The sequence below is a fragment of the Triturus cristatus genome, chromosome 5_2, assembly GCF_964204655.1.
Source record: "Triturus cristatus chromosome 5_2, aTriCri1.1, whole genome shotgun sequence".
Taxonomy (NCBI): Eukaryota; Metazoa; Chordata; class Amphibia; order Caudata; family Salamandridae; genus Triturus; species Triturus cristatus.
Genome location: NC_140588.1, coordinates 14,380,294 through 14,393,964, shown reverse-complemented (window position 1 = coordinate 14,393,964; position 13,671 = coordinate 14,380,294). Strand labels below are relative to the sequence as shown.

The 13,671-nt window shown below is 48.3% G+C and overlaps 1 protein-coding gene across 12 annotated transcripts in view; it reads right to left on the bottom strand.

Moving 5' to 3' along the window:
* The window catches only part of CTNND2 (catenin delta 2), a 3,222,299-nt gene that overhangs the window by 2,396,827 nt on the left and 811,801 nt on the right, over nt 1-13,671 (bottom strand). Inside the window, exon 1 of one of the 12 annotated variants that reach the window (XM_085606764.1) lies at nt 11,436-12,143. The exons of 10 other annotated variants lie outside the window; for them this stretch is intronic. In XM_085606764.1, the coding sequence (XP_085462890.1) occupies nt 11,436-11,456 (21 nt within the window). In that variant the 5' untranslated portion in view covers nt 11,457-12,143. Of the gene's footprint in view, nt 1-11,435; nt 12,144-13,671 lie in introns of those variants that run through there. One more of the 12 variants, XM_085606766.1, reaches the window with a different exon arrangement.

Below are 13,671 nucleotides of genomic sequence, written 5' to 3'. Positions count from 1 at the left end.
AGGGGGGAGTTCTGTTGGGGTGGGTGGGTAGGGATGGGGGGGTTGTTCGTTTTTATCACAAGGCAAACGTATTATTGTGTTAGTTCTAAAGTGCTCTCCGGGGGACGAATGATGGCTTCTGTATATGATGGGGGGTAGGGAACTAACTTTGTTGTCTTGGAATGTGAATGGACTGGGGGACAGGATCAAACGGGGTGTGGTCCTGCAGTTTTTGAAGCGAATCTCGCCCGATGTAGTCTTTCTGCAGGAGACACACCTCATTGGCAACTCCTTCTGCGCCATGAATCGGCGTGGCTATCGCCTGGTGGCTCACTCGGGCTTCACGTCCGGCTCACGGGGTGTGGGCATCATGGTGAAGAACTCGCTCCCGTTGGAGATTGATGAGGTGCTCCACGATGACAGGGGACGTTATACGGTCTTGGTGGGAAGACTGGAGGGCAAAGTGGTTGTCTTTGTGTCAGTATACATCCCACCGGGGCTGCAGTCGACCACCTTTGCGGACCTTGGGCGCCTTCTCCTTGGCCTTCCGGGGGGGCTTTTAGTTGTGGGGGGGGATTTTAATGCGGTGGTATCTGGGTCTTTGGATCGTCACCCCCCTAGGGACCTCCCCCGGGCACAGGCGTGGCTACCCGGCCTCTTGGATACATTTGGATTAGTGGACTGCTGGCGTTTAAAACACCCCACGCAGCTGCAGTACACTTTCCACTCGGGAGCCCATGGTAGTCTCTCACGACTAGACTATGTCCTTGTCCCGGCGGCCTATGTTGGGAGGGTGGGAGAGGTGCGCCATTTGCCACGGGGTATTTCGGACCACTCCCCGCTCCTACTGCACTTTGATGTCTTTCCGAGGGGTGAGGGTAGGGTGGTCCCAATCAATCCTTGGTACCTGCGCGACCCCACCATTCGCGCTGAATTGATTAAATCCCTTCAGCGATATTTTGATGAGAATGTGGGGTCTGTGCCTTCGGCCGTACCGCTATGGGAGGCCTTCAAGACAGTACTCCGAGGGGAGGCCCTATCCCTTATTTCCCACGCCCGGAGGCGCGAGCGGGAGGAGGTGACCCGGATGGAGGCTGAAATAACCGAGTTGGAGGGGAAATTAGAAGGTGGGGTGACGGATGCTGCATTACATGTCCTCCAACTCAAGCAAGCGGCCTACAGGGCCCTCGTCACGGAGGCGGCCAGGGGCCTCAGTAGAGAGCAACAGGGGCGACTGTATGATGTGGGTGATAAGGCTGGTAAACTTATAGCGTGGTTGGACAAAAAAGAGAGAGCGAATCGTGTGGTCCCGCTGATTGAGAAAACGGATGGTGTGTGTGTAACTGAGCCAGACGAAATTGTCTCCTGCTTCGCGGATTATTTCCATGGGGTGTATTCCCCGGTGTCTCCCTGCTCGGAAGAGGATTCCCGTGCCCTGCTCAGTGATATCGCGCTGCCGTCCCTTTCCGGGGAGGACAGGGTGTCGTTGGACGCCGCTCCCACCTCCGACGAGATCGCCCTCGCCATACGCTCGGTCGCTTCCGGCAAGGCCATGGGTCCGAATGGTCTCCCTATCGAGTTGTACAAGTTGCGGCCGGATACGCTGGCACCCCACCTCCGGGCTATGTTCCTGGCGGCACACTCGGTGGGCTCCCTCCCGCCGGACCAGCGTCTGGCTACAATCGTGGTCATCCACAAGGAAGGGAGACCTCGGGACCGGGTTACATCCTATCGGCCCATTTCGCTACTGAATGCGGAGCCCAAGATTCTCGCCAAGGTACTGGCCAATCGGCTGGTCGGCGTGGTGGGCGATTTGGTTCATCAGGACCAATCTGGCTTTATTCCCCATCGCAGCACAGCCCTTAATCTGCGGCGTTTGCACGGTGTGCTCGCACGTGCCCCGTTCATACGGGAGCCGGCCATTTTGGCGTCCTTGGACGCCACCATGGCGTTTGACGCGCTTGAGTGGCCATATATCTGGGCGATGCTTGCGAAGTTTGGATTTGGCCCAGGGTTCATCAGTTGGGTCAAATTGCTGTATTCGGGCCCATTGGCGCAGGTGGTGGTGAACGGAAGAGTGTCGGCTCCGTTCGAGCTGGGCCGGGGCACACGGCAGGGCTGCCCCTTATCGCCGCTCCTCTTTGCACTTGCCTTGGAGCCCCTGGCGGAGTGGCTGCGGTGGGAGCCTTCCATCCGTGGTCTCCGCTGGACCCCTGAGTATGAAGACCGCGTATCCCTATACGCTGATGACATCCTCTTGTACCTAGCTTCCCCACGTAAATCACTCATAGTACTGGTTGATGTTTTGCATTCATTCGGTCGTAACTCCGGTCTGGTCATCAACTGGGCTAAATCGTGTGTGTATGTTCTCTCTGGGGAGGCTCCTATCCTCCCGCGGGGCTGTCCGATCCAGGTCGCCCCGCAGGGATTTAGGTACCTGGGTGTCTTCATTACTCTGGACCCGGAGGCTCGGTATGATCGGAACTTGCTTCCCCCCCTCCAGCGTCTGAAAGAGGATGTCGCGCGCTGGCGGCGTTTGCCGCTTTCGCCGCTCGGCCGGGCGGCATTGTTTAAAATGATGTCGCTGCCGCGTTTCCTATACGCGTTGCAGAACACTATGGACCTCGTCCCAGCGCGCTACTTCCGCGAAGTGGAGAGTTTGCAGCGCCGCCTGTTCTGGGACGGGAGGCCACGTATTGCCCTGGCTAAGCTGACGCTCCCCTGGTATGACGGGGGGGATTGCCCTCCCGGATATTAAACGGTATTATTGGGCCTCCCAGCTAGCTGCGATTAATCAGGGCCTATATGGGCCCGCCTTAAACCCGGCGTTTGAAATGGATAGGATGCTACTTCCAGGTGGTGACCATAATCGAGCGCTCTACTCTAGCGCGCCCGACGCTCGCCTAACGGGCCCCACGCGTGTCATGGTGCGAGTGTGGCACGCGGCCAATGCTGCAATGGGGTGGAAGGACCGTTTGACCCGGGCGTCACCACTATACGCATCTGAGCGGTTGGGCTCCTTGTGGACCTCGAAGGGCTTTGAGAAGTGGGATTTAATAGGCATTAGCAAAGTGGGGGATCTCTGGACGAGGGGAGGATTTAAAACGTTCGAGATGCTGCAGACGGAATTTCAGTTGCAGGGCAGCGAGTACTTTCGGTATTTGCAGGTCCGGCATGCGCTGGGCTCCGTCTTTCCGGACGTTGCCTCCATCCCGGAGTGTTCCCCCCTGAAGGATAGAGTGCTGGATGGACACGTCCCTGACAGCACGATCTCACTGATCTACAAAAAACTGATCAACGACCGCTCAGACTTGTTGACTGCCCTTCGTGAGGCTTGGGTAGCCGATGGGCTGGAGCTGGACGACGAGGACTGGATCTCCGCGGTGGCCTCCCCGAAAGAGGTGGCCATACCGGCTCGCCTTCGTTTCGTCCAGCTCAAGATACTCCACAGGGTCTACCTGACGGGGCCAAAGCTCCTGCGTATGGGCTATGCTGAGGACGGTTTGTGTGGGCGTGGGTGTGGTGCGCTGGGGACTTTTCTGCATATCTTGTGGGAGTGCCCGGAGGTGGAGGGGTTCTGGCGTGGTGTGCATGAGGTGCTGCGAGTGGTCACGCATGTGGCGCTGTTGCCCGAAGCGAGGAGATGCCTGTTGAATGTGTGGGAGCCTACCGATTACTCGGTGCCGCAGACGTGGTGGGTGACTCTGGGGTATATGGTTGCCAAGCGTGATATTGCCCAACTGTGGGGATCCCAGAGGACCCCGACTGTCTCGGCCTGGAAGGAACATATGGATTGGTGCATGTTTCGGGAAAAGGTGGTGTATGTGGCGAGAGGTAAGCCTGCGACATGGGTGAAAGTATGGGGCCCCTGGAACGCCTACCGCGGGGGAATCTGTGCTCCACCGTTATTGCCCGATCCGTCGCCGGCCCCGTCCCCTTAGCCAACTCATCCCCCCGGTACCTGGGCATTAGGTGTACCCAGCCCTAGTTCTGATCTCTCCCCCCCCTCTTGAGATTCCTATGGATGGCTAGGATCCCCCCTCTAGGGGAGCACGTGTTGCTATTTCCGATTGAGGATTGCCTTGTGGGTTTGTTTGTATTTGTTGTTCTTTAAGTTTAAAATGGAACCGTATAGTGGGGTCTGGATAGTGTGGCTCGCAACGATGCTCGGCCGCAGCACCATGTGTTTTATAAATGTATATCGTATGCTCCTTTTATTGCTAGCGGCCGGCCGGAAGGTTGTAGGCCCATATTTGTATATTTTTTGAGTCTTGTAATAAACGGTTTCAAAAAAAAAAAAAAAAAAGAATTCTGTGATGCTTTAGCTCTCTCCTTTAGATCTAAGGTAGACCAAATTTATGATCAGTTCACTCATTCAACCTCAGATGGTAAAAAGACTGTACAAAATATTAGTGAATATACCTCTTTGTTTAACTTTCCCCTGACCTCCCCGACGTAAATCACTAAATTAATCTCCATGATTAAGTCAGGCTCTCCGGAAGATACCTGTCCTCCCAAAATTCTACAAAATATTAGCAATCTTAATGGTCCCCATCTTTCTAAAATATGTAATCAGATGATAGAACAAGGATCTTTTCCCTCTACATGGAAGCAGGCTTGTATTTTGCCTCTTCTAAAAAAAAGTAATCTGGCAGCATCGGAGACAGCTAACTACCGACCTATTTCGAGAATCCCACTCCCGGCCAAGATAATTGAGAAGATCATGAATGCGGAACTTGCTACTTTTATCGCAACTAATCACATTTTAGACCACAGCCAGTTTGGCTTTAGAGTGAACCATAGTACGGAGTCAGCTTTGACTAAGACTACAGAAGAAATCCGCTCTTCGCTGGACAGCGGTGGGTCAGCAGCCTTGGTGCTGCTGGACCTATCCGCTGCATTTGATACAGTGGATCATTCTCTTCTGGTTCATCGTTTAAAAGAAATTGGGATAGGAGGTAAAGCCCTTGCCCTGTTGACATCGTTCTTATCAGAGAGGACTCAATCAGTTCACGTGGGCAAATTTAAGTCGGCACCTTTTTCTTTCCCATGTGGTGTTCCGCAGCGCTCATCAATGAGCCCTACACTCTTTAATATCTATGTGGCGGAATTAGCACCACTGATAAGAAGCTTCAATCTGATTCCAACATCTTATGCCGACGACACCCAGCTGGTGATCTCGACAGTGGATAAGGACATCAATCACTCATTAAAACTTTACAACTGTATGCTGTCCTTAAGCCACTTTATGAGCACTCATTGCTTAAAGTTAAACTCGAGTAAAACAGAGGTGATTATGTTGGGAAATCTTTCTCCTCCTTGGTCCCCAGCTTGGTGGCCAGACAATCTTGTTCACTTATTCTGTCCCCTTGTCATATTCCTTTGAGGAATCCTGCTTTTAGGTCTTCATGTTAACCCTGCGATGGGTCAGATGAGGGTTTTCTTGCAAAGGTGTTAAGGATGAGTGGTGATGATCACACAGGGTATGTGACGCGATAGGTGTATACTGGCAGGTGGGGAACAACCTTTACAACGCAACTTTTACAACGCACTACCATTACAACGCATTTTTTACAACGCATAATCCATTACAACGCATGATATTACAACGCAGGACACTACAACGCATTTTTAAAAACTACCTTTACAACGCATTCCATTACAACGCATACTACCATTACAACGCATACCATTACAACGCATAATATTACACTATACTATCCAACACTTACCCTACTGATGCACCCCCTGGAGTTAGAATAGTAATTTTTACCCCTATACTATCCAACACTTACACTACTGATGCACCCCCTGGAGTTAGAATAGTAATTTTTACCCCTATACTATCCAACACTTACACTACTGATGCACCCCCTGGAGTTAGAATAGTAATTTTTACCCCTATACTATCCAACACTTACACTACTGATGCACCCCCTGGAGTTAGAATAGTAATTTTTACCCCTATACTATCCAACACTTACACTACTGATGCACCCCCTGGAGTTAGAATAGTAATTTTTACCCCTATACTATCCAACACTTACCCTACTGATGCACCCCCTGGAGTTAGAATAGTAATTTTTACCCCTATACTATCCAACACTTACCCTACTGATGCACCCCCTGGAGTTAGAATAGTAATTTTTACCCCTATACTATCCAACACTTACCCTACTGATGCACCCCCTGGAGTTAGAATAGTAATTTTTACCCCTATACTATCCAACACTTACCCTACTGATGCACCCCCTGGAGTTAGAATAGTAATTTTTACCCCTATACTATCCAACACTTACCCTACTGATGCACCCCCTGGAGTTAGAATAGTAATTTTTACCCCTATACTATCCAACACTTACCCTACTGATGCACCCCCTGGAGTTAGAATAGTAATTTGTACCCCTATACTATCCAACACTTTCCCTACTGTTGCACCCCCTGGAGTTAGAATAGTAATTTTTACCCCTACACTATCCAACACTTACCCTACTGTTGCACCCCCTGGAGTTAGAATAGTAATTTTTACCCCTATACTATCTAATACTTACCTTAATTGTAATTTAATATTATGCGTTGTAATGGTATGCGTTGTAAAGGTAGTATGCGTTGTAATGGTAGTGCGTTGTAAAGGTATTTTTAAAAAATGCGTTGTAGTGTCATGCGTTGTAATGTCATGCGTTGTAATGGATTATGCGTTGTAAAAAATGCGTTGTAAGTGCATGCGTTGTAATAGTGTGCGTTGTAACGTCATACATCCCTGGCAGGTCCATTTGTCCTGCCAGTTTCCCCGATGCCCAGTGTACTTAATGGTCTCTAGCCTTTTGTTTTTTTACAGTTTTATATGGCAAAAACTTGACCCAAAAGCGTCAGAGCGCTTGCACACACAGCAGTCAGATAACAAGAGCCACTGGCGTTTACCCCTTTCATCTATGGTGCAGCGCACTTGAGGTAAATTAGGAGAAATCCCCAGTCAGAGCTCTCCTTCATTCCTCAAAATTATGCAACACCCGGTTGACGATGCAACGTGGACAGTGCTAGCAGTGATACCTCCACATTACAGGGGAGGGTCCATTGAACACAGTTTAGCACATTGTGAAGCAAAGTGTATTGAGAAACTTGACACTGTAAGAAAGGGCCTCAATCAACACAATGAAATGATGACCTTAATAAGCAGATAATAAGCGTTTGATTTTGCCTAATCACAATGAGGGGTTCAAGTACAAAAAGATGACATTGATATACAGAAGATTAACGGTGAATGAGTGTTATTAATTTCTTCATTGCTTCGTTCAATAAAAATGTCAATGTAGATGTTTAGAATGATAGAAAATGACCTACGGTTGCGAAGAAATGTACACTGTAAAATAATGTTTAATTCATGGAACAGTCGATTGGCCAATGGCACCTATATTATACTGTTTTTTATTTTTTTCCTCCACTACTTTGTAGGTTTGATAAAAATGATTCATCCTATAAACACACAGGCACATGCCTGTAACGATAGCAAGAACTTTCCGAAAGGTTAATATAAGTAGAAGGTATATTGTTCATAGCACAATTCAGTCTCCCTCAAGATGGTGCTGTGAAAGTGCAGCGCTACACTTACTCTAGTGCAGCAAAGGAAAGCGAATCAAAACACACAACACGAGGGACCAATAAGGAGAGCTAACTAAAAAACAGAAGTGTGGCCAATCAGGTGCGCCTATTACGGCACGGAAGTAGTGCTAGGTTGTCACTTTTTAAAAACCGGCATGGCGCCCGGTAAACCAGACGAAGCAACGCAGCACCGTGACTGAGAGGCAAGGAAGGGAGATTTATTTCCTTTAGGTACGACTCTAGGCACTAAGGGCCTGGCTTGGTCACTAGGGTCTGTATTGTTTTAGACTAGTGATGCAATTGTGTATTATTTATAGCCTTGAGAATAGCGTGATGCTGAAGAAGGCCTTTCTCTCGTGGAGACAATGCGTGTTCGCTAAGGTGAAAACTCACAGTTTTCTCACCTACACACTTTTTGGGTGTGCTGAAGTTGTAGTAAAGATTCAGGCACCCCTATTCATAAACCAGCAGTGTGGCTTAGAGGATGAAAAGCATGGTACTTGCATGTAACATAGCAATAAGGCATACCTCTTGTTTTTAAACACTTTGGGCATTATATGATGCAGTGGTGACCACTAACATATGTGTTGTGAGGGTTAGGACACCACCAGAGTGCCACTTGAATGTATTTATGTATACAGATTTAGTCCTAATGTAATTGAATTAGATATATGTTTGGTTTTTGAAGGTGGATTTTATCCACTATGTAAATCCTTGTGCGTTTTCATGAAGAGGCACGGAGTAAGAGGGCCGCAACAAAACAATATTTTACATTCGTGGATTGTTTACGGAGCACCCTAAGGTCATACATAGGCCCACAATGTGTCTTGCGGGGCTGTATTTTGTCCTTTTTTGAACTACTCTAATAGTGGACTCTGCTTGAAAAAATGATTTTGAGACACTTGGGTAAAGAAATACACAGGGATCACAAGAAATAATTAAGAAGCATAATTGTCTTTGTTCATGTGTGTATACAATGTCCTGTATTTGACTGATGTATGTTCAAAGTGTGGTTATACTATATTAAAGTAAAGCAAACTCAACTTGCACAATCATATGAAAAAATCTTTGGTCTCCAACAGTGAACCATGTCTATTGTAGAGTTACGAACGAGAGAGCAAGGTTCCTCAAATGTTCCCAGCGTTCTGCAGCGTTTACGCGCAGGCCCCGCATACGCGGACACGTCACGTCACGACACTTAGATTTCTAGGTGTGTAGGTTGGGTGGGAAGGATGTCAAGGTGTTTATTTTATACGCAGTTCACACCAGTCCTAACAATGGACGGAGGCAGAAAGGTGTGTGCTAAACAGCTTGACACGACTGTTCAGTGCTTGTTTGGAGGTTCATTTGGCACCTAGTGGTCAGTCTCAGCAGAGGGGCCAAGGATTTATTGGAGATGCAGCCTGCTCGACACTCCTCAGTGAACATGATTCACTAAAGTGGTTTCCTACAACTCTAACCAGATTGCCAGGGGCGTCACGATGCTCTTATATAGACAGAGGGCATTATCAGAAATATGAATCGTGACGAGACATCAGTTTAAAGTCACCGAGTCTTTGGTTTGGCACACAACTGACTTCACGTCAGGATGGCGCAAGCACCCCTCTGCAGTAAAATACCATAAATGATCAGAAAAAATGTGTAAAGGAAAGGAGACCGGGTGGTTGCCCTGTGCTACAAGGCGACAGGTTTCATGTGAGCAGGACATGTCATAATGACAGGTGCAATAACTCAAATCTGTTGATTATTAAAACTTTCTTCTCTTTTGAGGTCAGCATAGCATTATACTTTTTCCAAATGAGCACTGGTAAAGGTCTGCCAGTCGCTGGCTAATAGTGAAGCATTGAAATTGAATGTTTTTTGCTGAAAATGCACAAACCCTTCGATGCCACCCCTCTGGACACATGAATGTGTACGGTACTATAAAGGCAACCCACAAAGTGCAATATGTTTGAAAGAGGAACGCCCACGACGCGGCTCAATAACTGCTGTCTGGAATCCCCACTGACGGTTCGTGCAGTGCGTGCCGCGCGCCCACTTAAATAACCACACTGCACGTATAGCCAGGCGTGCACGGAAGGCAATGGAACCATGCACACCAGGTGAACAATGCTCTTTATCACAAAGGTGCTGCTTGCCACTAACACTCCGTTTATTTGCACTGTACTGTACAGTACCCAATGAAGTGGCGGTGTAGTGCAGGCACGGACAGCTAAGGGTTAACTGGCTCCAAGAGGAGCTGACGCGCTCCCTCTGGAGAACGGTTGTAATTGTCCAGGTTTATTGAAAGCTTCTTGTGTATTGTTTATGGAGACACTTGCTGGCTCGTACACCACCAGGGTTCATACTTATTTACCTCCAGCTGTAACTTAGGAGTTTTCTTGTTCATTCATTAACTGATGGTTCCAGATAGCATTTGGCCTGATGTATGCATTTCCCAATTCATAGCTGTTATACATGTTGACAAACGCACAAAACGGTATCTCAAAGGGGTCCACAGGATTTCTATTTTCAGTCATGTGAAACGTCATTTCACACAGGCTCTTGATTGTCAATAATTCTTGTGTGAAAGATGACTGCGGATACTCTATTTCAACTATTATCAAGTCTTCATTGATATCAGTCAACTACTCCCACGCCATTCAATGTCTTCAATCAGAAAATAAAACGTGATTTACACAAGTGCACCTTGCAGGTCACAAAAAAACCAAATAAAAGCTGCCTGCATTAACCATCAATCACTTGGAGGCAGATACAAAGATGCCTTTTTGTAACCAGGGGATAACTATGCAAGCACAAGGCTTCATTGCAACTTTCTGCCCAACGAGGAAACAATGAAGCACCCTGTACAGTCAGTTGCACTATTTACTATTGACAACCACTCCACTATGTGGATAATTTCACCTGGTTACAATTATTCGCATGGGTTACCCTATAGTGGCTCTGGGAAAACTCTAGGAGTGCGTGCCTACGCCCTGACCCTGGTAGGTACTGTGTGTGGGAGCTCTTGTTACCGCACATATTGCAATTAGGAAGTGTGTGTGACAGGCACTGCACCCCCTGCATTTTCACAGCTAGAGTTTAGCATGTCAGTCCCATCATATTGTGCTGCCGGAAGACCTCTGGTAGATAATGAGACTTGTGGTTCGAGTGCGTATTTGCTGAGGATTTTGGTGCGGTCGCATACTATATCTGGTGTGATAAATGTAACACACTTTCCACTTCGGCCACAGCCAGGGTCTCATAATTTGCATTACACATGAGTTGTGAACCATCTATTTGGGACGATCGTCTGTCTGCGATTGTATAGCATGACTTTAGCAAATATATGAGAAACACACGTTTCATTTTCAACGAAACTAACACAGTTTAGTGTCAGAAAATCATAGCATCCGTGAACCGTTCTAAAAAGCTCTTTACTGGTGCGGAAGACATCTTCAAGTGCACACTTGTTCAAAAATGGCCTGTGGTCCACAAACACCAACTTGTTAAAGGCACATATATTATTAATTTGCTTTCACTAAATTAATGGCAATCCGAGCTCTGACCCGGCCTGTAGCCCCCCCCCCCCCCTCGACATTATTGATTTTTCGAAGAGCTCAGCTCTGAACAGCCTTTAACGAACTAAGCAGAGAGTGACTTCCCACGCCGATCACATTTGCTAATGTCCCATCACCAAACATTAAGAAAATCAGACATGGCTTACACCAAAGCTTGAAACATGCAAACACTCTATCGCTGCGAATAAGTGGGCCCACGCAACATGTTTAACATATCCGAGACCATAGTGGGAGCAAAGTCCTTATCTCATCTTTTTTTCACTTTTTTCATAGACATAAAGGCATCCTTTTACGTACTTGGGGATTAAGCACAGACATCTTCTGCGAGCGCTGTGAGGGGCGGTTCTAACACTCCCTCTTCATGGCCACACACATGCAATAGCAATGTGTGGAGAGCGCCACAAACTTTACCAGCATGATGAAAGACGCCCTGAGTCCCGTATCACTGCAGACAGTCCAGCATCACTAGCAGGTTATATGTTACCTCTGCAGCAGGCAGCCGGCACAAGCAAGGGCTCCGGTGACACTTCACCCACAAGTCTGAAAAAAGCAACCCTGGTGGAGCCAGGGGAGGACGGTGCACTGCCGCGAGGGCTCCTCCTCACGAGCACCAACGAAGCTCAAAAATCCACAGCCGCCTACGGCTCGAGAGACAGCGACAAGGAAACAGCCAGCGTGGGGAGGAAATGTATTAAGGGGAAGAAGGCGGCTGCAGCAGCCAGCGATCCTCGGCTACAGCCCGTCCAGCGATATTGATTGAGGATACCACGGCACAGTGGCTGCAGTCTTGGAGCCGAGCAGAATGGAGTTCAGCCAGGCACAAAGGTCTCCATGGAAACGGTGAATTTAGACCCCCACCGGCATTATTTATGCAACATTTCATCACAAAAGGACCCTCCCCCTAGCCGGGCCGGTGGAGTCTACAATTTTCCAATCTCTCCCGCTCCCTCTCTTATTTCCAGGGCTGCCTCTTGGCTGCTTCCATCGCGAGCTCGGATCGCACAATGGACGCATCCTGCCTCGCGCTGTGTGGGTGCCATGTTTGCGTCGAAGGGGAGGGGCTGCGCGAGCGAGGATGGAGCGTGGAGGGGAAGCGCAAGACAGCAGAACCTGGAGAGGACAACCCGAGAGTCCTTCGGTGAGAGGAAGGCGTGAAAGTGAAGCTTGGCGGGAAGTGACATTGAATGGGAAAACGGGCGAGAAATTGAAAAACGGAGCAGGCTTTCAAAACCAAGTAGAGTGGACAAGTGAGATGCACTTGAGAGCCGGGAAGAGAAACAGAAGGAGAATGAGAGAAAGTGAGAGAAAAAGAAGGGAAGACTTTTAGCGAGCTGGGGATTTGGAGGAAAAAGAGAGGGAAGAAGAAAGCAGTGACAGTAGGCATTGAGCGAGAAGCGGAGGGGGATATCTGCCCCCCCCCCCCACTCACTGTAGATGCGCCCCCTCTGCCTATAATGGGCGGGCAAACTTCCTCTCGTTAGTACCCGGAATGGTCTGGGCTCTCTTTGGGTTTTCCTCTTTCCTCTGTGAGGATAAGTAGTCTCTTTCCTAGTACACTGAGAGAATAAGATGTTTCCACCATTACTACAACAGTAAGGCGAGCGGTCTCTTCCCTATTACACTTGCTAGGTGAGGGGTATTTTCTTAAAGCACAGTTTTTTCTCTTCAGAAGGGGCTTCTCCCTCCTCAGGCTGGGAGGGTGATAGGCATCTGCTCAAGTTGCACAGAGAGGGGAGAACCTTTCTTCACTGCTCTAGCACAAGGAGTGGTCTCTGCGTGTTAAGCAAGGAGGGTAAGAAGGCTCTTACCTTTGTAGACCAAGAGGGGTTTGTGTGTCTCCCGTCACTGCCTTACTGAGTGCGGGTCTCTCTCTACAGTGCGGGCTTAGCTCACCTTAATATAAAGCAAGAGAGGGAGCCGTCTTCATTTACTTGCAGTGGGAATGTGGCGAGACACTGCCTTATTACATTGCACCTCATATTTCTAAACACCTGTTTGTTCTTTAGAACCTCAAGCAAAATATATATGAAAATAAATAAAATAACATTTTAGACTGTGTCTTATGCCAGGCATCGAGAAGAACAGCATCAGGTTCTCTCTGAGCCTGACCTGCCCCAGGGCTGTCATTGCGTCAATGGAACAGGAACATGTTATGCGGCTTCACCACATAAGGCTGTCTGAAATGGTTCATATAGATACACCTAACAGGAAGGCCTCCATTCCAAGGCTGTTTTTTCTAAATGAAGAAGCAAAATGCTTGAGTCGTATGAAGGCACCCTCATCTTTTGACCTCCCCATAAAAATATATGCGGTTCCGCACTCTTTGACAGTGGAATGCAGCAGTCATACAGCGGGAGAGGCCAATGCATCAACTTGCGAATGGCAACCTAGCACTATCAATGAAAGAAGGATCCATACTATTTTAGTACTCTGGAACGCTGATACTACAGCTGGTCATTAATTTTTCAGGAAGACTGTAGCTTGAGGACCAGGGCAGTTGTGGACAGGCAGGGCCATGTAGTAGGATTAACAC